The sequence below is a fragment of the Sciurus carolinensis genome, chromosome 10 (genome assembly GCF_902686445.1).
Source record: "Sciurus carolinensis chromosome 10, mSciCar1.2, whole genome shotgun sequence".
Lineage (NCBI taxonomy): Eukaryota > Metazoa > Chordata > Mammalia > Rodentia > Sciuridae > Sciurus > Sciurus carolinensis.
The window spans coordinates 108,961,386-108,989,107 of NC_062222.1; the positions used below are offsets into that span (position 1 = coordinate 108,961,386).

At 38.9% G+C, this 27,722-nt stretch overlaps 1 protein-coding gene across 1 annotated transcript in view; it reads right to left on the bottom strand.

Moving 5' to 3' along the window:
* Nucleotides 1-1,706: 1,706 nt before the first annotated feature.
* Klb (klotho beta) overlaps nt 1,707-27,722 on the bottom strand; it is a 36,300-nt gene continuing 10,284 nt past the window's right edge. Inside the window, exons 2-5 of the mRNA XM_047567272.1 lie at nt 17,380-17,890; nt 15,089-15,357; nt 8,480-9,623; nt 1,707-5,659 (exon numbers count right to left, since the gene is read on the bottom strand). Coding sequence (XP_047423228.1) covers nt 5,271-5,659; nt 8,480-9,623; nt 15,089-15,357; nt 17,380-17,890 — 2,313 coding nt within the window. The 3' untranslated portion in view covers nt 1,707-5,270. The remainder of the gene's footprint in view (nt 5,660-8,479; nt 9,624-15,088; nt 15,358-17,379; nt 17,891-27,722) is intronic.

Genomic DNA, 27,722 nt, shown 5'->3' on the forward strand with positions numbered 1-27,722 from the left:
TGTATCTCTGTGTCTTCCTCAATCCCAATAATTCTTAAATTTGATCTTTTCATGATATCCCATAGTTCTTGGAGATTCTGTTCATGATTTCTTACCATGTTCTCTGTTTGGGCAACTTTATTTTGTCTTCATTGTCTAAGGTTCTCTCTTCCAAGTGTTCTAGTCTATTGGTGATGCTTTCCATTGAGATTGAGTTTTTTATTTGGTTTATTGTTTCCTTCATTTCAAGGATTTCTGTTTGCTTTTTTTTTTTTTTTTTTAGAATCTCTCTTTGTTGATATGAACTTTTGCTTTGTACAGTTGCTCTTTCAACTGCTTATTGGTATGATCATTCATTGCCTGCATTTGCTCTTATCTCATCCTTTGCTTCACGAATCATTTTAATTATACATTATCTGAAGTCCTTTTCTGACATTTTTTCTACTATACTGTCATTGGATTCTATTAATATAGACTCTAGGTTTGTTTGGATCAATTTTCTTTCCTTGTTTTTTCATGTTGTTCATGTTTCTTCCCCTCCAGCAGTGCAGATCTGGGGTATTGCCGTTTCCCCCCTATAGGCTTATAGTGACCTGATAGGTTTCTTTTTAAGGGAGAGATCAATATTAGTAGTGTCCAGTTCAGACAGTATGCAACTTGAAACCAAATAACCCCTATGAGGAGGTTAACAATATTGTCATAATAAACAATGAGTTCAATTATTATCTTCAGTATAAGAAAAAGAATTACATTAAGGACTGTAGTTTGTAATGGAGGACAAAGAGGATGTGGAGCGGTGTAGGATGTAGCTGATAATGGGATAAGAAAAGAATGTATAGAAGTTCTAGATCATAGAGTGAGAGTGTAATCAAAAGAAGTTGGTTGTTAGTATGGGAAAAGGGAGAAAGAGACTCAGGGAACAGGTAAAGAAAAGGATAAGAGAGCAAGAAAAGTAAAGAAATAAAAACAAAATTTTTCAATAAGGAGAAAAAAAATCTACATTATAACAGTCATATAGTATTCAAACCTCCCAGTCTTCAGTAGCCTGATGTATGAGGTACCTGACAATGAGCTTCAAGTCTCCAGCAGGCATTTCAGGATGGGTATTGCCCCACCTAAAGATGGAAGATACAGCTTCCAGGATTATCCAAGATGGCCGCTGTGGCTTCCAAATGTATTGGCAAATGGGGAGCTGCATCTCGGGGTGTGGGCATGGTCGGCTAAAGGGTGGTGGGGTTGTTCAGGCATGGGTCCTGGAGGTGGGGTGCAATCAGTCAGTCCTGGTGGTGGGGAGCAGTCAGTCCGTGTAGGGTCCTACAAGTCCTGGCTATTGTCTCAAAATGGTTTCAACTACGTGTAACCAAACCAGTAGGTACTGTGACAGTGAACTGCCAGGCAACAGCAGGCAGCTGGTGCTCCACTAGTGGTCTGTGGTCAGTCTGCTGACTGCTGCTGGACGATTAGGAGGTGATCCTGGGTCAGTGGGTGATGGGTAGGTGAAAGGCAGGCAAATGGCGGATAGTAGGCGCCAGGCAGTGAGCAATCTGCACTCAAAAAGTAGTCGATGTGCTGGCAGACTGCAGGTGATCACAGTAGACTAATGGGGTAAGCAGCAGGGTATCGGTAAGCTGCAAAGACTGCCTCATCAAGAAACAGATATCCTCTCAGCAATTTTTTAAAAAAATTTTTAGTTGTAGATGGACACGGTACATTTATTTTTATATGGTACTGAGGATCAAACCCATTAATTACCTCGTGTGAGAGGCAAGTTGTCCCCCACTAAACCCCAGCCTCAGCCCTGTGCACAACATTTTTAATCAACATTTTACAGTTTACCTTGTTGAGTATTGATTGTAACATGCTTAATTCTGTTAAAATGTAACTGTTAAGAGGATGCAATCTTCTGCACTGATTCATTTCAAGTGTATAGAAAAATGGTATGTCATTATTTGGTGAGTGGAATGTATTGGTGAAATTTCAAATCAGTTTCAGGGGTGAGAGAAAAATTTCCAAGTGGCAATATAGTAAGATAGAGACCTTAGTAATGAAAATGCCAATACATGTGCAAATAAAAGATTATTCCAAGAGTGAACTGATGCTAGGTATGACCTTCACTGGTAACTGGGAGACTGGATTTAGCTGAGGAGTAATTTCCTGGAAACTAGGGTGGGGTGACAGTCTCATTCAACCCCACAGAATATTTCCATGTCTACTATGGATAAACACTGTGTTCTCCCGACTGAGGTGTAGGTATCTACATCTTACTAATGTATACACATTCCCAGAGTAACAACCCAGTTGGGGCAGAGCTCTTAAGTGTTAAAACTCACTCTAATTCTGTCAACCAGGATGTTAGCTAAAGGTATTGTTAGCATAAACCCATTTATTTGGAATAACATTGAAAATTAGACATTTAGGTATAATGTATCAGCCTTATTTTCCAGAGGCTAAACAGTGTAGATAGTTGTGAGACATTTCCATATGTCAAAATTTTAGTGAAAGATTCTATTGAATATACAAAATGTAATGCAAGTTAAGTTTTAAGGTAATTTTTTTCTTCTGTAACTAGTCTCAAAATCTGTAACTAGTCTACAAATCTTAACTATTTGCTCCTGCCAAGAACTGTCAAGAATTTCAAACTGACTTTTGATGGTTTTAAATTGGGGTGTTTTTGTTTTTTGTGGTACTGGGAATTGGACTCTGATCCTCATGTGTGGTAGGCAAGAGCTGTTTGAGACAGGGTCTAAGTTGCCCAGGCTGGCCTTGAGCTTGCATTTCTTTGGCTTTAACCTCCTGAGTAGCTGTTGAGTATGTTACTGTACCCAACTTAAATTGAATTTTTTATTAACCTGAATATTTTAATAAGCTTAGCTCATGAGCCAGATTAAATATTTACCTAAAGTTTTTCAAAGTGGGAGCAAGGAGGACTCAAATTTTAAGCTAAGAAATTGTCTATTTAGGGGAGTTTATCGCAAAGTAAGTTTGAAAAGGGGGAACATGCTTTTAAGAATACCTAATGTAGAGTTGGGGATGTAGCTCAATTGGTGGAGTGCTTGCCTGGCATGCACAAGGCCCTGGACTCAATTCCCAGCACCACAAAAAAATAATAACAGTAATACCTAATGTAAATACTGAAAAATATTGAAGGTTAGCCAGACATGGTGTACATGCCTTTAATCTCAACTATTAGGAAGGCTGAGGTAGGAGGATCTTAAGTTCAAAGCCAGCCTTGATGATTTAGTGAAAGCTTGTCTCAAAATATAAAAAGGACTGGGAGAAATTTTAAAAAGTGGTTAATAAACTCAGAAATCATGAATACAAGATAGTTGAATCAGGGCACAAAATATTTAAAAGACTAGAAAGCAAAACCTGAAAATCTTTGTTATTCCTATTGCTGAACACAGTTTTTTCAACAACTTGATGTTAAAAGAGGTTGATGAGTTGATAATGAATTGTTCAGTTGACACCAAAGATTTTCACCGTAACTCTTGGATCAAGGTGAGCCCATGTGGCACAAAAGGGGAGAAGCCAAGTGTTTTTTTGGAGGGTGGAGTAGGGTACTAGGGATGGAACCTAGGGCCTCAAGTTCGGAGTATGCTAGGCAAGTGCTCTACCACTTAGCTGCAGCCCATCCAAGGATTCTTCTAAATGACTTACTTTTCTACATAGTTAACATGTTAGAACAATTGACCAGTTGTAATTATGCATAGCATTAGGCACAGTGAGTTCTCAAAGGGAAAATGAAAATTCTTTGCAAAACGTGCTTAAAGCTAGGAAGATTGGGAGAGTGGGTATTGTGGGAGCAAGAAGAGACAAAAGCAGGATTTTGCCATTTGGATTTGTTCAGCCACATTACAAATTTATTGCCCATTACTTAAGCATTTGCGTGATCAATTTTATCTTACACCATCTTTGAAATGTAACTGCTGTTCGTTATCAATTAGAATCCCAATTATGTACATTTGGCTTCTGACAATAGGTGGTTCTAGTATAATGAAAACTACCTTAATTTAGGATAGTTTCCTACTAAGGCAATTTGAAAGGAACTATTCCTTGGGCTCTAAATTCCTGGAGGGGCCAGAGAATATGTATAAGGGGAGTTATTTGAATATTGATTCATCTAAAAAAGAATAGGCATATGTTGGTATACATTCAAGTTCATTTAAAAAATACTCTCAATTCAGTTTCAAGAATTTACTTAATCCTAGCCTTACAAAGGAGTAAATAAAACAATTTAAACTCATTTAGACTAATAATACTTGATTCATCTAAAGAGTCACATTACTAGGTCCAGAAATGGCCACATTTTGTACCTTTTGTGCATGTGAAAAGCAGTGAAACTCTTCAGGGGAAAGAGCAGGTCTTATCAAATAATATGATACTTTGCTATTGACAACCAATAAATAAAATTTGCATCTTTTTAGCTTTCTTAAGTATAACAAATCTTGTTTTTCACTTCACAAAAATCAGGGGAGAAGAAACAATGCCAATTTATTTAAAGGTAAAATTTCTATACTAGTCAGGTCAAGTGACTTCCTCTCTTCATAGTTGAGTCCCCACTTTTAATCTTCATCCTCTGATCTTTCCATGAGGTGAGTTATGGGAGTTGAATTTTTCTAAAAATCAGAAATTTAATGAGAGAGAGCTCATAAATTCAGATATTTTAGAAGTGCTTGATAATGTTTTTGAGAAAAACCTATCTCACAAATTTAGATTTTTTGAAATACTTGATAGTTTTTTTGAGAAAAACAGATTGATGCATTTTAGAGTCTGCCATAACTACCTATAGACAAGCACTGCTTACCTTGTTGAGTTTTTGCTTTCCATTTGAGAACCACCCTGACCTACAGGGCAAAACAAGCACCTTGTTAGAAGTGACAGAGTATGTCACTTACTATCCAGTTTAAAGAATAGTTTTAAATCTCTGCTATGGAGTCTGATAAAACAAACTTTCACTTTTTAAAAATAATACTTTTAACCATGAGAAGCTATTGATACTTAGAGAAGCTAGAGAATAATGATGGAAAACAACACATTACACTTCTGAAGCAATTTACCAGGTAATCTTCATAGTTTATAGTCAGGGTGAAGTCTTTCTTACTCTTCAGCTCCAAGAACTGAATTTGCTGATGTCAGTACCTAAGGGAAACCACACTGCAGAGACATTGATTGTCATCACCTTGATTACTGCTATATCTCAAATTGTTTTCTTTCTTATACTATACAGGTATACTGTAAGTTCCCAGTATATAGAACTGGAGTGAATTTTTAAGCTGTGAAGACAGATCACTTTAGCTAAGAACTCTCTTGTGGCCTTGCTTTAATGGTATGTTTTGTAAGTTCTTTGCTTTCCAAAATTTTCTTCTCTTTCGCTGATGTAAAATGGTGATTGATAATAGTAGAAGCAGGGTGGAGAAGAAGCAACAACCAAAGAATATCAGTGGTTTCTTCTGCAGGAGAAATGAGCAGGCAACGCATTCTGCTTTTCCTTGAGTCTGAGTACATCTAGAACTACTGTTCTCTGCAGGGAAGCCACTGCTGCTGATCAGGTGGTTGTAAAATTGTACGGAGGATTTAGCTTTAAAATCGGATGTGAAGAAACCGAATCTGGGTTTAGATTTTTCTTCAGTTAGTTTGAATGCAAAATAGCCTTTGATTTTGACTTTATCAATAAGGTATGCTGAAAAATACCAGAAATGAACATCATTAATCACAAATGGACAATGAAGTCTCTAAGAATTTAGTTTTCATTGAAACAAACTAAGGTCATGTCCATAAAATATCATGATTCTCATTAAAAGTTTTTATTTTAAACTTTTTTTGAAACCTGTGAAAATATGTGTAATTTAAGTTTAAAAGGAGATTTGAAGTAAAACTGATCTATTAAAATCATCCAAAAATATTTGGGTTAAAATAGCAAATTTAAGAAACAGAGCCATGAAGGTAATAGTTCTTGTCACATTTTTTCTAAGAATCACAGGCAGAAAAATCTTACCTGTCTGTCCTCATTCTGAACCTCAGATATGCTCTTGGTGCTGCCCAGTAACCAACTGCACTTGGTTTCCCTAGGCATTCATTCTTTTCTTACTCCCCTGCTCCCCTAATTCTAAAGTCTTTCTGTCCTAATCCTACAATTCTAAACAGGGAAGTCTAACCGATCTGGAGAAGATGGCAGACCAGTATAGTTATCCTAGAGGGGTGTTAGGAACAGCAAAATGTAAGAGTTTAGTATGGGAGTATGCCTGCCCTGAGTGAGGATCAGGAAGGAGGTCCAAGTGGCCTTCCAGCAAGCAAGGGAAGTTAAAAAACAGGCCATAGAAGTAAGGGAAGGAGCAGATTTTTTAGAGTGTAGCAAGCCGGAGTAAGAACTGTGGCTTTTAGAATTGTAACCTCTTTTCCACTCCTAGAAATTATCTTCCCTGTTCTGCTTTTCTGCATAGAACCTTTTGCTTCTGACATACTATTTCTGACTTATCCATTTGTTGATTCTTACCCCACAAAAATACAGGCTCTCCGAGGATAGCAATCTTGATTTTGTTCAGTGGTAATATAGTACCCAGAATCATTTTTGCCCATATGAGGTACTCAGTATTTGCCAAATAAATGCACACAGTTCTGGGGTCTTTTTCCTGCTTCAACTATCTATCATAAATATTTAAAAGTAGGATTTTTAGAGCTGGAAATATAACTTAGTGGTAGTGCACTTGCCTAACATACACAGGGCTTTTAGCACTGCAAAATAAATATTTAAGTAAATAAATAAAAAGACTTTTTTTAAATGATAAGAATCAATGCTGGAAGGTTATATAAGTACTCTCATCCACTGCTGTTTATAACATCTGACCCAAAAAATTCATGTTGGGCAATCCATCCTAAGAAGCTAATTGGAAATGAAGACAAAGATCTCCATACAAAGATACCTATTTTTTCAGTAGTAGGGAAAAAAAAAAAAAAAAAAAAAAACCTTAATATCAAACATTAGAAGAATGGTTAAGTATGGGAAGATATGTTCATATAATGGGATATGAAGCAACCATTAACATGTACAAGATTTTTAATGACATGGAACACTTTCCTTGTTGTTGTTGTTTTGTACTTTGGATCAAACCCAGGGCCTTGCACATGAGTGCTCTACCACTGGGCTACACCTACAGCCCTTTTTTTTTTGAGACAGGATCTTGCTGAGTTACCCAGGCTGGCCTTGAACTTGTGATCCTCCTGCCTCAGCCTCCTGAATAGCAGGCATTACGAATCTGTGCCACTGTGCCCAGATAATTTTGAGTTTATGTATGTAACTTATAGATCTATGAAAATCTCCTTGAGTTAATTTTTTAAAAATTATTGTTTTTATGCCCTTCATACTGATCATATTTCAGTGCCCTTGTTCTTTATGCTTAATGCCTTTAATCAGTTTTCTGTTATATGGATAAGTGAGTGGTTTTTAAGAGGTGGAGGAAGGAGGAAGATGATGATCAGGGACATTGGCAATATGGAGATGTTTTTGGTTGTCACAACCCTGGAAGCAAGAGTGGGGATGGGAGGAATGGGGAAATGGGGGTGGGGATGAGGTGGGGGAGGGTCCTTGTAGGTAGAGGCCAGGGTGCTGTTAAATATCCTATGATGAATGGGACAGTCCCACACAACAAAAAAAATTAGGCCTAATATGTCAAAAGTGCTGAGGTTGAGAAATCCTTGTATTATGTAAATAGTTTCTATGAAAGAGAACATTTTCTCAATGTGGTATTTTAAAAAGCTGGAGCCTGGCATGGCTACTGAGAAGGCTAAGGCAGAAGAACAGTGAGTTCTGGGCAACTTAGTGAGACCTGTCTTTAAGTAAATAAAGTAAAAATGTTGGGGACTAGGCACGCATGACTCTCTGGGTTTTAATGCCCAGCACCATAAAAAAAAGTTTGAGGCTGGGAATGTAGCTCTGGTTGAACCAATCAGGAGACCCTGGGTTCACCATGAAAAGGAAAAAAGTTGGATACAGAACTGTATTATGTTGCCTAACAAGCATATGGAAGTCTGCAGTCTAACATATTGACAGTGCCACTCTTGGGGAGTCAGATTTCAGATGATTTTTAAGAAAAATGCTTGCCAAGTTATGCATGCTGGCACATGCCTGTAATCCCAACAACTCAGGAATCTGAAGCAAGAGGATGTCAAGTTTCAATCCAGCCTAGGAAACTTGACCAGACCCTGTCTCAAAGGCCTGGGGTTGTAGCTGAGTGGTACAGCAGTCTCCTGGACTCCATCACCAGTACCAGATAAGAAAACAAAAATACTTGTCAAATTTTCCAGGATGTGCTTATGTTCCTTTCATGATTAAAATTTCAAAAATCCAGCAAAGTTCAGTTTTCAGGATGGAATCCAAGCAACAGGACCTGGGTGCCACAAATCGGACAAGGTCACTAATGAGCCTTCTCCCCTTGTTCTTTCGTTCCTGTGAGTTAACGTGAATCTAACACCTTACTGCATCTAAACTGGCCCGAAACCTCACCTTTCAGAGCCTCCTGAACGTACTTCTCCAAGTAGTACTTTCGGAGTTGATCATTTTCCAAAGACTGGTCATCGATGCCATTGGCAGTGATGTAGATATCCACATCGCCATAGTTCTTCCGGATCCACTTGAGCAGCTTGCGCTCTCCCCAGGGCACCACGGCCAGGCGAGTCGGGGAGCTCAGGCGGGTGATGTCCTGTAGGAACTGCACATCCCGGTCCGAATCGTAGCGGCTGCCGTTCTGCGGCTCGTGCATCACAAATCTAGTGGTGAAGTGGTTCAAGGCATAGAAGTCAGCAGCTCCCTTGACCATCCTGCTCTCGTCCTCGGTGAAGCGAGGCAGCGCAGAGCTGGAGAGCCCTCGCCGATTCTTGGAGGCGATGTACTCCCTCATTGTGGTGGGATAGTCCCCGGTCTTGAATAGGGGATCTGCGAACCAGGCGATCTCGAACTGGAGGAAGCGCTCCGCCGCCTCCCCGTGTGAGTCCACGTAGGGGTTGGCTGGTTCCGCCCAGTCTGAGTGCAAGGACAGTGACACCGCGCCACGCTGGGACGGCCTGTACTGCTGGTCATAGAGGTGCCAGACCAGGGCATGTGCGATCAGCAGGTTGTGGGCTGCCCTGTAGCTGTCATTACTAGTGCGGTTGTAGATGTCACTCAGCCGGTTAGGCTCGTTGATGGTGATCCAGAGCTTCACCAAGTCTCCCAGCTCCTGGAAGCACAGCCCCGCGTAGTCCTGGAAGGCCTTGACTGTCCACGGGGTCAGCCAGCCCCCACCGTGTAATAGAGGCGTGGGTAGGCCTAGATGGGCGTGCGTGGGGTAATACAACGTGACCATTGGGGAGATGCCGAGCTTCAGCCCCTCGCTGATCACACACCTGTAGTACCTCAGAACTTGTTGGTTGACTTCAGACAGGTTACCAGTGGGAAGGACTGAGGCCCAGTCCAGAGCAAACCTGTAGTGGGTGACTTTCATTCTAACCAACATCTCAACTTGCTTTTTGATGCTGACAAAATCTGTGCATTGAACAGGTCGCGTTTTCAGCCTTACCCCTTCCACTCGATGCAACAGTCTGTTGCCAGTGGCATTCCACACGTACAGGTGAGGGTCAGTAAACTGTGGGGAGGAAGCCATGAACTCGGGCTGTGGGAAAAGAAACACATTCAGGTAAAGCACATGCTGGCTGACTGAGGCTCTCAGCATACACCCTTTGAGAGGAAGAAGGGCCTGATCTTATGCTACCTCTCAGGACAAGAGAGAAAATACATTATGCATATGTCCTTCATAATGACCTCTGAGTTCCGGCTGTTCTCCTCCTGATGTCAGAGAACAGGCCTGATGGATTATCTTCCCTTCCAGCCCTTGGCAACTCCAGGGAGACCAGGAAACAGGGAAGGAACCATACCCAGGGTTTGGCTTGGAAACAAATTGAGAAAAGACTGAGAAGCCATTTTCCAGCTCATTTCACCTAAAAACCCAGGTTATAGAGTGGGGTCTCATGTGATTCTCTTCAAGTGCATCAGGAAATTGACTTTCTATCCTCATTTAAAAGCAATTGTGAAAGAAGGAATCGAAGCCCTGTTACAAATTGAAGACAAAGGTGAAATTCCAGTTGTGAAGGAGTTCTCTGAGACCAGCACTTGGATTTAGAGGGGACTGGTTGACCACAGTTCCAGTTCCTAAAAGAGACTGGCAGGATAGGCAATGATCCCTTGCAACAAGTGATATCAACTTTGCATCAGGTATATATCCCCCACCCATGTGCCTGTGAGAACACAGCATTTATTCATCTAAAAGAAAAGGATTGAATTCTTTCTCCATGAAAAGAACTTGAATTATTAATGGAAAGAATAAAATACCATAAAACTCCCAAGTTTGACTCTTGAATCTGGTATTGTCTCATTAGAGTCTGTCCTAGTTTGCCCTTTTGAAACTTAGGCTTGGCAATTATATAGTGATGGAGCTGTCTCACCTGCCTCCCAGGTGTGCTGTGAGGAGTTGATCCTCTGGAAAAGGGTTCTGTCAACCCCAAAGCACCGTAGCACAATAATTGCCTTGTAGGTCTTTGAGTCTAAACTAAAACAAAGGACTTTAAAAAGGCATTTATAAATTTAAAACTAAAAAGGGCAAATAAAAGTTCTGTACTTATGTTATGGTACTTTTTATTTTCTTGACTGAATTTAAATGCACCAGGAAAAATGATAATCTTTAGTAAATATTTTCCCTCTAGTTGTTTTCTCATGTGTCATCTTTCATAGTATAATTACAAAACCATATTACTGCCCACTTGCCATCTGCCAACCAGTTATCTAGAACATTAAACTGAGAGAACATTGATCATGTGAGCATGAAGTTTAATCTGTATATAATTAATTATTTGAGCGAAATCCTCCTAGCCTCTATGGTCAGTTTCGGTGTTTAGAAAAGCTTAGAACATTTAGGTATTAAAAAGGAATTCATGTGGGCTGGGGATATAGCTCAGTTGGTAGAGTGCTTGCCTCACAAGCACAAGGCCCTGGGTTCAATCCCCAGCACCACAAAAAAAAGAAGAAGAAAAAAAAAAAAAAAGGTATTCACAAAAGACAATCCTTCCATAAGGCAAGGCAAGATCAAATAAATATCTGTTATTTTGTTTGTTTGTGGTACTGGGAATTGAACCCATGGATGCTTACAACTGACCTATATCCTCAGCACTTTTATTGTTTTATTTTGAGACAAGAGCTTGCTAAATTGCCTAAGCTAACCTCCAAAACCCTGCCTCAGCCTCTTGAATCACTGGGATTACTGATGTGCACCATTATGCCTGGTGGTTTTACTTTTATAAATCATCAGAAAGTAATAGTTTTAGACAGCAAGTGGGTGTGATTAACCTGCAAAGAGGTCTAGTTAAATAGATGAATCCTAAAGCCAGCCCCAATTCTCAAAGTTTGTTTTTAAAATCGTGTTCCCTACTAAAAAGATCCTGGGATTTAATGAAAATTTTTGATATTATGATAAATATAGATAATGTAAAAGTACCACTATGATCATTTAAAAATATACGATTCAATAATATGATATTAATACATTCACAATATTGTGCAACCATAAAAAAAAAAAAAAAGGATCCTGGGTTCCTTGAAGAATTTTTTTCTAGGTCTGGGTGAAGGAAAGAATGAAGTGGTGCTGGGACATCTAGTGCTAGAAAACAAGAAAGTGCTTAAAAACTGTAAAGTAAATGTCAGAAGATATATGAGCAGCTTGAAGGGGTCCCAGTGGTTAAAAACGAGACAAGTTGAGCATAAAAATAAATAATGTTACAATGATAATAATGAATTACAAAACACTGAACTTAAGAGAAACCAGCTAATAAATATAGAAGGAACAAACTGATTAGAATTTCTCCATTTTGCAATCTATGAATTGAGGCAAGAATCATGAATTTTAAAACAGTTGTTTAAATTATTGTTCAGGAACAGGATATTCATATAGTCTCTGGGTATCATCATCAGCTCACTTTTTTTGGGGTGTGGGGGGTGCCAGGAATTGAACCCAGGAGCACTTAACCACTGGGCCACATCCCCAGGCCCACTTAATTTTTTTGTTTTTTGAGACAGGGTCTTGCTCAATTGCTTAGGGTTTTTCTAGGTTGCTGAGGCTGACTTTGAACTTGAGACCTTCCTACCTCAGCCTCCCAAGCTGCTGGGATTACTGGAGTGTGCCACTGCACACGGCTTCATCAGATCACTTCTTAATTAAAAATAGAAAAGGTACCATTTAATTAAGAGATCTACACATGCCACCTTAAACCAAGAAATCTGGTGACACTACTTCAACTGTGTTAATATTTTCCGTAATAAAACAAATTGACATCATGTACCTCCTGATGGGATGCATTGATAGTGTACAATATCATCTATGTAGCATTTTTTCCAGAAATGGTTAATTCAATCTAATAAAGAAATAATCAGAGAAATCCAAAGCATGAGACATTCTCTTGTCAATTTTTCTGAATTTGTCAGAATTGCCAAGACCACAAGGAATTGTTCTGAATTAAAGAAGTCTGAAGATGAAAGACAACCAACATGTGACCTTTGTTTGCATTCTTGATCTAAAAATAATTTAAATCTATAAAAGACATTTTGGAACATTTAGGAAATTTGAATATGGATTGTAAATAAGATGGTGTTGAATCAATGTTAAATGTTCTGGGCCTCTTCATGATGGAGTGATATGGGCAAATGTCCTTGTTCTTAGGAGATATATGCTGAAATATTTCGGGGTGGAGTGTAATGATGTTTGCAATTTATCAGTGGTTCATAGAAGAAAGGGGCTGAGATAAAGTAAATGTGACCATGTTAGATGGGCATGGCGGTGCATACCTGTAATCTCAGAGATTCAGTAGGCCTGATTGCCTACACAGCAGCTAGTTAAACATCCTTTGGCTGATTTTTCAAAACAACAACTTAGTTTTCTTTGTAAACCATTCATCCTCATTCTTAGTTCCTAAGTTGATGATTAGAAGCTGACTCTCCTGGGCTCCAGGGGTGAGCATGAATCAAGGCCTAACAGATCACAGAACTGATTTTCCTTGACCCACAGGATCAGTTCTTGCTCCTAAAACGGAGTGGGGCAGACATCACAATCAATCACTGGGAAACTGGTGGGTCTTCAGCTAAAGCAGGAACTTGCAGGTTGGGTGTCCCATACAGGTGGGAGAAGTAGCTCTCAATATCCCCTAGGGTCTTTACCTGCTGGATCTGGAGTTGTGAAAAATAAAACTGCTTGAAGTTATAGGGAAAAGATGGCCATATGGAAGAAGGAGTAGGAACTGTGATTTTAGAGGGGACACAGCTGAAGATGAGTCACTGTTTATGTTACTCTCAATATCCACAGAGGTTGAAATTAATAACCTGTGTTTTTTTTTTTTTTCTTGTTTGTTTGTTTTTGCACCAGCAATTGAACCTAGAGGTGCTTAACAATGAGCCACATCCCCAGCCCTTTCTGTTTATTTGTTTGTTTGTTTTTGTTTTTTTGCAGTGCTGGGGATTGAACCCAGGGCCTTGTGCTTCACAGGCAAGCACTCTACGAACTGAGTTATATCCCCAGCCCATGGTTTTTTTTGTTTGTTTGTTTTGTTTTGAGACAGGGTCTCAGTAAGTTGCTTAGGGCCTCACTAAGTTGCTGAGACTGGCCTGGAATTTGCAATCCTCCTGCCTCAGTTTCCTAAATTTCTGGGGATTACAGGTGTGTGCCACCACACCTGTCAGTAATCTGTGAGTTTTGCTCACTTGTGGTTTTGACCATTTTGTCTGGTCCCATCTCTTGTATAATTCATTGTCTTTCCATAGGCTTCTAGAGCAAAGGAAATTATGTGGTATTGTGAAGTTCTATGGCGTAGTGGTCTGGAGACAGACCTAGGTAACCTGGGGGCAAGTTATGTAACTTCTCTAAACCTCAGCTTTCTTGTCTGTAAAATGGGAGTTTTAAGATTAAATAGATGGGCTGGGGTTGTGGCTCAGTGGCAGGGTGCTTGCCTAGCATGTGTGAGGCACTGGGTTTGATTCTCAGCACCGCATAGAAGCAAAATAAAGACCCATTGACAACTAAAAAATATTTTAAAAAAAGATTAAATAGAACGTGTATGCATGCAATAGTTACATGCTTGACAAAAAGTATGAGCTTTAAAAATAGTTGTTATTATTTGGGAAAGAGCATTGTGTATCTGAAGGCTTGCAGACTGCCTGGTAAGAGTTCTGCCACTATTTGTGTTGCCTTGGGCAAGTTGATGGGTCTCACTTTCCTCACCTGTAAAAATAAAGAATTTGGAATGGAAGGTCTCTCTATGCCTGTACTTGGCTCTAAAAGGAGATCTCATTAATTGGTCTGGTTCTAAGAGATGAGCACCTGCCATGGGCCTGGAGCTGCCCTACTAAGGCATATGGCAGGCATCAAAGCCTCTAACATCTCTGTCCTCATGCACCTGGCATGCTAGTAGGAGAAAACGGGTGATAAATAAGAAAAATGTATAAGGTTCATAGTTAGTTATATGGTGATGAGTTCTATATGGAAATATAGAGCAGGGAAGGGAGATGGTAGGTAATAGAGTGGGGTTTGGATTTTTGATTGCTGGGAAGTCTGATCTAGAAGGAGACATTTGAGCAAACATTGGAAAGCGGTGAGTAATGGGATATGTGGGGAGGCTCCCCTGGGATATGGAGATCTCAGAAGGCAAATTACCCAGATCTACTAGTTGCTTAAATAAAGGGCTACTAATGATTTGCTTTTGGCGAATACATATATATATATATATATATATATATATATATATATAATGTAAAATGTTTTTTTCCTCACAGATAAATGGTTTTAAGTTCTGTCGAACTATACACTCTCAGAGGGCAGGCTCTTTGTCACTTGGTTTCCATCACTAAGTATACCTTCTGATCCATGAAAATGTCTCAGCACTCATCTTCTTCCTCTTTCCCCAACTCTGTTCCATTACCTCTAAATAATTGTGGTATCTGATAGTGCCTGATTGCTACCTTCTAGCTATCACTGAGTAAATGAAATAAAACGTGGCGTCCTATCTTCTCCAGTTTATGGTTAATTTGGAGGTAGTCACTTACCTTAAGAACAGATTCAGTGATACCCCAGGAGAAGTCACAGGGAAACTGACCCTGCATATCTGGCGTGGACTCTTTCAAAGGAAAACCATTTTCTTGTATGATCTGTTTATAGTAATGTGCTGAGGACTTGGGTTTTCTTTCTTTCTCTTTACTATTAAAATCCACATAAAATAATCCTCGGCGGGTGGTGTAAGCATCGTGCCACTCAAAGCCATCCAAGAGAGACCAGGCAGTATAACCAAACACTTGAATTTCATCAACCCTTATTGCTGCACAGAGAAAAAAAAAAAAAAAAAAAACAAAGACATTCAGAAGGCTCAACACTCCAGTGTGTGTTTACAATTTCACTAACAACATGACAGGGGACAGCATATTGTGAAATCAACCTTTTCCTTGATTTGCAGGCTTATATAACAAATAGAAAACGCACATTCATTCCTGAAAAGTGACAATCATTTTCATCTAGAATCGTACCCCTATACACACCACCCCTCATAACTGAATGGCACAAAGGATCAACTGAAAAATATTACTAAGGTTTAGTGTGCAGATCTGTCAGTGAGGCATGATAATTTCTAGAACCCTCTGGGATTAATATGGATGTCTGCTAGTGACCAAGAGTTTCTCATTTCAAATTTGGTTTGCTTCCCATTTGTGGGCAAACTATCCATTCTAAGAAACTGTCCTTCAGGGACTAAAGAGTCAATTCTTAGAAGTAGCATAAGTGAATGTAGATATAAGGAGGCAAAAGAGGCAGAGTGATGTAAGGGAATGAGCTCTGACTGGGCACAAGGGCAGGGGGCCCAGGGCCTTGCCCTGCCGAGCTGCTGTGAGGGTGCTATTGGGCAAGGTTCTTGGCCTGTTTCTGCATTTGTAAACAGAATATATTGGAAAGGGTAATCTCTAAGGACCTTTCTAGCTTTAAAACTCTGAAGTAAATTTCAAGATTTGGATAAAAATGAAACATGAACATCAACACAAAAACAACTAATACCCGGATTAACCCTCTTCATTCATTCATTCATTCTTTCTTTCTTTCTCTCTCTTTTTCCCTCCCTCTTTTCCTTTCTTCCTTCCCTCCTTCTTTCTCTCTCTCTTTCTTTCTTTTTCTTTCTCTCCCTCTCTCTCTCTCTTCCTCCCTCCCTCCCTCCCTCCCTCCCTTCCTTCCTTCCTTCCTTCCTTCCTTCCTTCCTTCCTTCCTTCCTTCTTTCTTTCCTTCTTTCTGACAGTACCTGGGGATTGAACCTAGGGTTGCCCACATGGTAGGCAAGTACTCTACTACTGAATTACATACCCAGCCCACCCTGAATCATTTTTCTTAAAATCTTTCATTTCTATCCTAGAAATGCCTCATTTTTTGCTTTTTGAGGGTTTATCACTGACATTCTTTCCCTAAAAGGTGGAAAATCCATGGCAAAAGAGTCCAAGAAATCAAACATGCTTCAACAAGTCCAGGTTATAGGGTTCTGAAGAGAGGTGGAATGGGCACCTCTTCTGCCCAAGGGCAGACAACTTGACCCAGGACCTGTAGGCGATGTCCTCTGCTCTAAGTCCCTCATGCGCAAGTGGCCTATGACTTCCATGCTGTTCCTTCTTGCAATCTGGAGTAGCAGAATTGGGACAGTCTTGCTCTCCCTGAGGACCCTCCCTGAAGATTCTCTCCTGCAGAAGCTGGGATTTTCCTATGGACTAGTGACTTCTAAAAAGAGCTACAGAGTTTTAGCAAGATCCACAGAGAATTCCTTCATATTTGGATGAATGGAACCCAATGCTGTAGGGAACAAAATCATCATAACCTGAGCTTGACTTTGGCTCCATTGTTTCAGTCACCTGAAGATGTCACTGCTTGAGTAATGGAAAAGGAATGAGGAGATATATTGAGGTAGGAGGAAATCACTGTGATTAATAGAAATTTCTCAGTTTTATCTTCATACCTTTTATTATTCAGTCACATAATAAAAGAGTAAAAGGATCACAATTTCGAGAAGCAACTTAAAGTACAACCTAGTACAACCAGTAGGGAACTTTAAACTTATCTTTTTTTGCATTGTGTCATTTATAAAGAATGAAACAGCATATTTTTAACAATTAAAGATCTAACTGTAGTCTGAAATTATTTTGTCCTCAAGCTTTTATTTAAGAAAGAGCATGGGAATAACATTTAAAATTTCTGTCAACATTGTAAAATATGAAAACCCCCCACAATAGCAATGATTACACATTCAAAGGTGACTTTAAATATCCTATAAGGATTCAGCATTTTTAAAAAGTTGAGCTAATGTGCAACCAACCTTGAAGAACCTGGTTGAGGAAATTTTTCATCATGTAGATGGCCGTGGTATCTTCTGTCTTCACATAACTGTCTGTGAACCAGCCATTCTCCGTAATCAAGATTCGGGGGTTGCCATATTCCAGTTTAATCCATTTCAGCACTTGTCTTAAATTGAGTGACACATTTTGCCCCAATTTATCCATGGTGTTCACGGGCTTGAAATTGTTGGGTCCAAAGGAAAAGGCAAAGAAGTCGGCCGTGCCTCTCACCTCCTCCTTCTCTGCTTCCGAGAATAGGGGTAGAATGGAGAACACATTCTTCTTCATCATCTCTGGATAGTCACCGTCCCCATGAATAGGGGTGGCAAACCATCCAAGCACAGAAACCATGGATTGTTGGCACTTGAGCACATCCTCCATGTTTTCTGATCTGTTTGGCTCAATCCAATGGGACCCCAATGTGATCGATAGCCAGCCTTTCTGATGTGGGCGGAAATTTCTGTTGTAGTTATGCCAAACTTTTGAATGAGCCTAATAAGAAGAAAATGTCATTGACCTTTATTGTCCTTTACAAGGGTTGTAAAATGACTGATGATACAAGGTAAAATGGATAATAATGGACTCACCACTAGAGTAGTTGTGAGGGCTGAATGAATTAACATATGTGAGTGACTTTAGAACAGTGCCTGGTACACAGTAAACACTCTGTAAGTCTCAGATATTATTTCCATTATTATAAAAGAATGACCAGCACCACCCAAGGCAAAAAAACCAATGGAAAGAGTGTGGGCTTTGGCAGTACACCTGGGACTGAAGTTCATGTACTCTGTGTGGCATGAGGCAAGTCACCTAACCTTTCTGAAATCTCTTAGTATGCCCAGCTGTAGAATGTGATTAATAATATAGCATGAGATTAATAATACTAATATCCTTTGTAAGGTTGATGTCAGATTTAGAACTAATGTATGTATAAAATATGTGGCATAGAATAGAGCACACAGAAGTACCACCCAAAGATGGATCTTATTGTTACTGGTCCTCCTAGAGTTTACATTTCCAGTTGAGTTCTCTTATAACAGAGCCTATTGATCAGTTTTGAGCGTATTTAATAGATACTTACTGGCACTCACTGAACGCATGGCGTGCCCTGCCCTAAGAGGCTGAAATATGACACAGGAACTTGCTCTCAGGAAGTTCCTTATTGGGAAAATAAGACTGAAATGTTACTAAAAGAAACATATGAAAATACATAAAATTAAACATTAAAAGAAAATTTAACCCAAAGCTAGAAGATGTGATTCAGCAAAGAGACATGAGCTATGGTTGAAGGAGGAGCAAATGTTAAGGACTCAGATTAAGGATTCCAGACAGTTAAATGCCCAAAGCCACTTCCCTGTGCTGGTCAGTCATGGAATTGTCCATCTCTATCATGCACACTGCTCTTCCCCTCAGAATGTGACTTGCTTGCCTCTTGATGTCTCTTACCCACATCTTTCAATGTGTCTTCTATTTAATAAATGCACACTCTCTTATTTGTTTATTTGTGTATTGGGGTACTGGGGATTGAATGCAGGGCCTCATATATGATAGGCAAGAAGCTCTACCTCTGAGCTATATCCCTAGCCCTTTGCTCTTTTTATTTTACTTGGAGACATGGCCTCATGAAGTCGTCCAGGCTGTCTTGGAGCCAGTGACCCTCCTGCCTCAGCCAATGGAGTAGCTGGGATTGTAGGTGTACACAATACCTGACCAAACTATTATTATTATTATTATTTTTTCTTATCATTTTTGACCTATGGTGTCCTTTTAGTTTTGTTTCTTAGCTTTTCTTTTGCTCAAAGGTGATGTTTTACATCAGGACGAACCATCTGAAACTGACTTTTTGTAGGTCAAAAATAATAAAATATGAGCAATGAATTCAAACTGGTTAGATCTTATGAACCTGAAAATGTTCCATAAATCCTGTTAGGGTGGGGTTGATGTAAGGGGTGAGGATTCCAAAACTGGTACCATCCTCCTTTATGCAAGAAAATCTAATTTAAATCATTCCCTGAAAGATTTTCTAGAGATGTAGATGCCATCTCTGTCTGATCGTACTAGATTTTCATTGGGAGATCCTGAAAACACCCGGAAATCTTTAAGAACATTTTCTCTCAGAATTATTTAGACTCTAGCCTTCTGTCTTCCTCCCACTTGAGGTTAGAGCTTCTGGAAGGAATCACAGGGGAGCAGGAAACTCGTGACAGACTGTCTTATATGGTCTTAGCCACTCTCTGGACTTTCTGGGGCTAGGAACACTAGGGAAACTCTTGAAAAGTGTTTTCCTTCCTTCCTTCCCCCTGTCTCTCTTTCTTTTTTGTTTCCACAAAAGTCATTGTGCATTACTAGGACTCAAAGGAGGGTGTTCTTTGCTTTATTCTCATTGGTCACTTCATCTCTCGGTAGCTTTAGTGCTTTCATCCATAGAAAACAGTGGTCAGCAGCTCTCTTCCGGGCTGTCGTGTGCCTCCGACATGTACCCAGAAAAGCATCACACGTGTAAACTAACTGCCTAGCTGCCTTGCAAATAAGATGCTACGGGATGCAAAAGGGAGGGTGAGATAGAGTCAGCATCAATATATTAATCTAGTTTTAATAGGAATCAGCAGGCCTAATAGGGAAAAACAGGACTGGAGAATTTATTCAAAAGAGATGCTGTACTACATATTTCAGAAATTATATGAAAGATGACCTAGGCTATGATAAAATCTTGGTTACATCAGAATTTAAATGAGACATAGTGCAGCATAGAGAGCAACAGGAATACACCTTGGCAAGGCCTTTCCCACCAGTTTTCTGGATACCCGCATGAATAAATTGTCATATCCCAAGGTGACCTTCATGTTCCACTGTGTTTCTTTCACCATTGGTGCTATTTGCATAGGCTATCAAGATATCTAAGGTCATCTTTACTCAGGGCTGAAGACAGCCTCTCCATTCTCAGTAGAGAATGTGGGGGAGGTTCTTTCTGCAGCACTTATGGTTATAACTTTGTCCTGTTTACCAAGTCACGAGGTAAAAAAGTTTCGCTCTGAGATAGTGAATTTGACCCAAATCTTGATGAAACAGGGCTATCTGTGGGTGTTCTTTGGATCACCCTCATAAAGGAGGTCTGTTGGAACAAGTAAAACGGGGTTGGTAGAATGCAAACGGGGCCCAGCTCCCTTGCGTAGCAGCTATGGACAGTTCCCCAAGGTCACCCCCTATCTTGCAAAAGCCCATCTACCTTTGGAATGATGAGTTAAGGGAGATTTGGTCTTTGTTCTTTAGATTCCCTAGCTTAATGGGGAAGTGAGCTGTTTTTTCCTTTTGAGCCAGGTCTCAGGGCCCAATGTCATTGAGAGACAGTGTGGCGGGGCCAGGGGACTAATATCTCTTTTAGTTCCCTCCTCCAGTCTAATGTGGCTGCTCCCTTTGATACACCTGGAAGTACAGATTCAGATAAATTCTGTGGATGATAGGAAACAAATAAGATAGTAGGCGCAACTTAAGAAAGAGATGAAGAAAGGGTTAGAGGTCAGGAGGATGTGGCAGGGCATTGGTGGAAGGGATGGGCTGAGGACAGATGTACAAACTCAACACATCAGATGCAGGTATTTGAGGAACTCCCAATCATTTGCCAAAAGTTAAATTTCCAAATCTTTGCAAGATTTTAGTCACATTTCTTCATGTGAACTGTAAACTAATCTTTTATTAAAGAGCTATTTAATAAAATATTAAATAAAAACTATTAAAGAAAAATTACTTAAAAGCTCCAAAATCATAACAAAATGTTTTCATATTTCTGTATTCCTGTTCAGCCTTTCCAAATACATTTCCCAGTTAAAGTAATTTTAAACATTTCTCATGTTGTTTTAGTTTCATAATTATCAAAGTATCACAATTCACCAGTTTGATGAAATATGATTTACTTGGGCATCTCTCTTAATTTTTTTATTCCATCTTTTTTCTTGTCACAAATAATGTTGTAATAACGAACTTTGGGTATATTGCTTTTAATTTATTTGAATTATTTCCTTTTGGTAATCCCAGGAATGAACTTTTTTTTCTTTTTTTCTTTCTTGTTTTTCTAACTGGGGACTGAATCCTGTGGAAGTTAATACTAAGCTATTTTGAGACAGGATCTTGCTAAACTACTGAGTCTAGCCTCAAACTTGCAATCCTCCTGCCTCAGCTCCTGAGTCACTGGAATTACAGGCATGTGTCATCATGCCCAGGTGAACTATTTACTTTTAAAATTGTATTAAATATTCCCAGATTGCTTCCCATACATTTTTTCCATTGGCTTGAGTGTTATTTGACTATCTGTTATAAAACACTGATAAGTCTATTTATGGATAAATGGCCTTTGAGAATGACATAAAGGTGTTACTCACCTACTTGGTCCTATGGGGAAATGACACTGGTCTGGCAAGCATGAGACCTGAGCTCTAGTATTGGTTCTGCTATTCATGAGCTTTCTGATCTTGAACAAATCATTTCCTTCCCAGAGATCCACTTTCCTTTTTCATCATACTGAGCTAAAAATAAATACTCTAGAGAACTGTAGTGAAAATCTAATGAGACATTAGAGATGAAGACCCTATGAAAGCGTAAACTTGAAGTACTTTGAAATAGCAAGTTGAAAATAATTTAACTTTGAAAAATCACTGTGGAAATGTGTGTGGGCATGAAGAGTCTCCTGCAGGCTGCACCTAAACCCTTACCTTTCCAGTTTTGTGGGTAGACGTGTGTGTCCTCACTTATTATTTGCAGTGGATTGAATTGCATTCATTGTCCTTTTGGACTGGGATTAATTTCAATTTGATTATGTTTTCATCTATTCAGCACTTCTTTGTGTGTGTCAAGTGTTATGCTAATTACAAATGTTCCTCTTCCAGATTATTTAACATTAATTCATCGTGAATTCCACAAATATTTATTGACTGGTTAATGTATGCAAACTTTACTGTTCATTGCTAAAAATGTATGTAACTATTATTTCCTTAAAGTACATCATTATGTAACCATTATTTCTTTAAAATTTTTTGACAATCTTAGAATCTTTTTTTTTTTCTTTTTTTTTTTTTTTTAGGGGCTGGGGATTGAACCCAGGGCCTTATGCTTGCAAGGCAAGCACTCTACCAACTGAGCTATCTCCCCAGCCCGTGACAGTCTTAGATTCTCTTGGAAACAATATTTTACTTTCATTACTCTTAGGAGACAATTCAGTAACAAAAGTAACCAGATGTGGCTCAATGATAGAGTGCTTGCATAGCATGCCTGAGACCCAGGGTTCAATCCCCAGCATCACCAAAAAATAAATAAATAAATAAAATTATTACCACCTTTCATAAGAAAAATATTTTACCCATTCTATTCCCCATCCCCCAAGCACTGGGGATTGAACCCAGACACACTGTAACCGAGCTACATCCCCAGCACGCATACACTTTTTTTGAGACAGGGTCTCACTAGGTTGCCCAGGCTGCCCTCCAATTTGCAATCCTGCCTCAACCTACCAAGTAGCTGGGATTACAGGCTTGTGCCATAGTGCCCAACCTGACATAATATTTTAAGCAATATTTTTAATATTGAATAATATTAAATATTAAATATTAAAGTCACCCGAGTTGGTGACTTGAAGCCGTTTCTCAGGATTTAGGAACAAAGAGTTAAAGACAGTCAATAGAGAAGCCACCCTGGAAATTATAAATACTGTATTATTATTATAATAAAAATAAGACCTACCACTTTCAGGCCCTACAGCAGAGGCAGATTTACCGTGACACTAATGAAGCTAAGCTTCAGGGCCTTTCACTGACTCAGATCCCTGGAAATGTTCTATGCAGATTTGAAAGCCAGGCTGCAGTTGGAAACATTTCTAGGTAAGGATTTCCGGTATTCCCTAAAGGAACGTAGGAAAAAAAGGTATCTGACTTTCCCAGTCTGAAGTAATTTGTTGTCATATTTTTCTCATTTATAAGTGTCAGGCCCACAAAACTTGGATCCACACCTGGCCTAGGACCTTTATTTTTTGTTGGTTTGTTGGTTTCTTTTGCAGTACTAGGGATTGAACCCAGGATACTCTACCACTGCACTACATCTTCAATCCCTTTTATTTTATGCCCAGGTTGGCTTCGAACTTTCAATTCTCCTGCCTTAACCTCCCCAGTTGCTGGTATTATAGAACATAGGTCTCCTCACCCAGCTACAGACTTCTTAAATGTGACAACTATCTATTTGTTCACAGTTGTACACAGATATTAAGGAAAGGGCTGGGCATAGAATACTTGTTGAATGAATGTTCATAGTGAATCAGTTATGACATGTTGTTGATAATACAGCTTCTGCAAAAAAGGTCTTACATGTCTCATTTTAGAGAATAAACTGAAGTCCCCAGAGACTGGACATGGTGGTGTCAGAATTTGAACCCAGGTCTCTAATCACTACCCCCCCCACCCCGCTTCTGCTTTCCACATATCTGCCAATTCTAAATTTTGAAGCTGTTGGGGAAAGCCCATTTGACATGAACCACAACACATTGCTTTAAATTTTTATTTTTTTTTGATGTATTTGGCTATTAAAAGAACTAAATAACCAAGTGCATTGGTGCACATCTGTAATCCCAGCAGCTCGGGAGACTGAGGCAGGAGGATCACGAGTTCAAAGCCAGCCTCAGCAACAGCAAGGCACTAAGAAACTCAGTGAGACCCTGTCTCTAAATAAAATACAAAATAGGGCTGGGGATGTGGCTCAGTGGTCAAGTGCCCCTGAGTTCAATCCATTACTCCACTCCACCCCCCCCAAAAAAAGAACTAAATAGTCTCAGAAAGAAGGTACAATGCCCCACTCGCATGCTGAGAAGAAAATGTGTCTATGTATTTCTGGAATTCAGAACAACCATAAAGGTCTTAGAGGACCTGCCAGCAAATTTGGGGTGTTTAGAAAATATCGTAGTTATCCAAGTGCCCAGCACAGCGTGTAACATCAATGTGTAATTCCCCATGCCTCTTTCCTAGAATCAGGAAGGTTGGTATTAGATATTTTCCTTGGAGGTGTCAAAGGTTAACAGAATTCCTTTGAGTTCATCTCTACATTGACTGTCTTTCCCTGAGGATGATAATGTTTACACCACAGTCATTAGACTGAAAAGACAGGGATGCTATGCCTACATAGCATTTTGGACAGTGCCACCTTCAAATAAGTAATAGTGGAATGGTTCTTAAAGATGACTCTTTGTGGACTGGAGTTGTAGCTCAGGGTAGAGCACTTGCCTAGCATGTGTGAGGCACTGGGTTCGATTCTCAGCACTGCATATAAATAAATAAAATAAAAATTCATTGACAACTATAAAAATATTTTTTAAAAAAGATGACTGACTTTGATAATCAAATCGAATAATGATTACATTAAGAGCTATCACCATTTTCTTTCTTTTTTTAATTTTATTTTGGCAGTGCTGGAGATTGAATCTGGGGTCTTAAGAAGTCATGATTTCAATTATGCCTTTATCCTGCTTCACCAGCTGGGGCACCCCCTCAGTGTCGAATGGGGAACTCATCAGCTTCGTTCTTTTCCTTTCAGAGAATTATATACAATCAGCAAAAGCAAGTTTGTTTGTTTGTTTGCAGTGATATGTATTGAACCCAGGAAGGCTTCTCACATGCTAGACAAGCACTCTACCACTGAATTATATCCCAGATCCTATCTGGCTATTACTTCAGAGTAACCTGTTTTCAGTCTTTGTTCATTTGGTGAATTCAAGCCTACAAATATTTATTCAATAAATATAAGGCACTGCAGTAGACATTTAGAAAAAAAGATTAAAGAGACAGGCTCTGCCTTCAGAAGACCTATGACATCTAATAGGACAAAGATGCACAGAAATAATAGGATAAAAGCAGTATACTTCTACATTTTGATTAACCGGAAGTGATAACTGAAGCTAAATGTAATAATTCAAATTTTATTTAAAAAACGACTATATATGTTTATTCGAACAGGTTTCCAGCAGTGGGGCATGGGGTTTTTATTATTTATTTGGTGGTGCCGTGGCTTGAACCCAGGGCCTTATGCATGCAAGGCAAGCACTCTACCAACTGAGCTATAGCCCCAGCTAGAGTGTGGAGTTTTAGAGTAAGGAAAACAGGGGACCTTTCATTTTTAACTTAATGTCTTTCTGTATTGTTTGTTTTCCAACAAAAATGCATTATTTGGGGAGCTAGGGTTGTGACTCAGTGGTAGAGCGCTTACCTAATATGTGTGAGGCACTGGGTTTGATCCTCAGCATGACATAAAAATAAATAAATAAAATATTGTGTCCATCTACAACTAAAAATTTTTTTAAATGCATTATTTTTGTAATTTAGGAAAGTCAAGAGAAGTGATTGAAATGGTTTGTCAATGAATTTTTTTCTTTTGATACTGGGGATTGAACCCAGGTGTGCTCTACTGCTGAGCTACACCTCCAGCCCCTTTAATTTTTTTTTTTTTTTTAAATTTTGAGACAGTATTTTGTTAAGTTACCCAGATAGGCCTTGAACTTTTGATCCTCCTGCCTCAGCCTCCCTAGGTGCTGGGATTACAAGCATGTGCCACCATGCCTGGATCTGTCAGTAAATTTAATTGCTTTATGCTCTTGCTCTTCAGTTCCCCCAAATTCTCAAAATCTCAAAGGAAAAAAACAGGACTATAAACACAAAATTCAGTTATTCTGTGTTCCATTTTTGTACTAAAGAATATATTTTACCCCATAATAATTTGTTGATGTTCCAAACAAGGTAGAAGGAGGAGGCATACAACACACACACCATTATCTTGAAAGAAGAATCAATAACAGTAACCCCTTGCCCTTTATTTAAGACTTAGTCACATAATCTCTGGCAAGATAAGACACTAGAAAACCAAGCAGTGAACTCTCTTAAATACTAAAAGATACGGGCTTTCATCAACTTCTGAGTTTCCCCAAAACATCTTCAAGTAACATCATTAGCTCACCTAAAGACTACTTTGATTACTTCTGTGATTCAGTCTACTGGCCAATAAGTTAGAAAATTCTGGTCTATTCCCAGCATCCCTGCTACTTTATGGCAACAGAATTGTTAATGTTCAGCTATTATAATATATCTTTTTCTGTTGATACAGTATATTTTTATAGACTATTTTCTAATGTTGTTTCCTCAATCAGACTTTATATCTGCAATTAAAAGACTTATATAATGTTACAAAATAATGTCAGGTTTCCTGAAATTCATTACTTCATTGTATCCAGAACATTTCCATTACTTACAATATTTTTTGATCTTCTGTTGGGCCTAATTTTCCATGTATGAGAGTATTCATATCAAATCAAGCTGTTTAAATAGAATTACAATATTATTCTACGAGCATTTATAATTACATTTATTTAAACTCTTGTTAATCATTCACTAAAGTATAACTTTTTCTACTTAATGGTTAGAAAAAGTAAATATTGCTCTCTTGAAGGTTTTCTAATACAGATTTTAGCCTACAAATCAGTTTTTTACATGACTTATAACTATAAAAGATATTTGGATATAGAAACTGTCTTTGGCAATTCTCCATGCACAGTTTTTATCACTTACTCAAATTTGATTAAAATCATCTATAAGAGTACTAATTTTTTTTTTTTCAGTACTGGGGATCAAACCCAGGGCCTTGTACACACAAGGCAAGCACACTACCAACTGAGCTATCTCCCCAGCCTAAGACTACTAATTTTAACTTGTCTGATCAGTAATTCTTGTATTTTGTTAGAAATATCTTGGGTCAAGACTACTAATTTTAACTTGTCTGATCAGTAATTCTTGTATTTTGTTAGAAATATCTTGGGTCCTAATGGAGAAGGGTTGGGATTATAATATAGGAACTCTGCATTGGTTAATTAAATGAAATGTGTTAACTCATTTACTTAAACTCTAAATGATATTGTTAAGGGCACACATGTGATTTAATATCACTTTAATAGGATGTTGAAGTTTCAAACAAATAAAAATTAAAGTCATATGAACAAGTTAGAGATATAAGTTCATGTAGTGCTTTTCTAGCATGGAAGATCCTGGATTTTGTCCCCCCCCCCCACGATTATGATGGGATGTCAAAAAGCTATCTGTAATCATTGTCTCAATCCCTTCTTTTAAGAACCAAGATCATATGCTGTCCTTTCTTCTGTCCTCTTTTTTCTTCTTTTGATTTAGGAAGGGAAAGTGGTGGAAGGTAAAAAGTAATAGTTTTTGTTTTTTGTTTTTTGTTTTTTGTCTTTGGCTAGTTTTTTAGCTATAAAACTTAGCAAAAGTTAATTTTGTTATGTTATTCTCTCTCT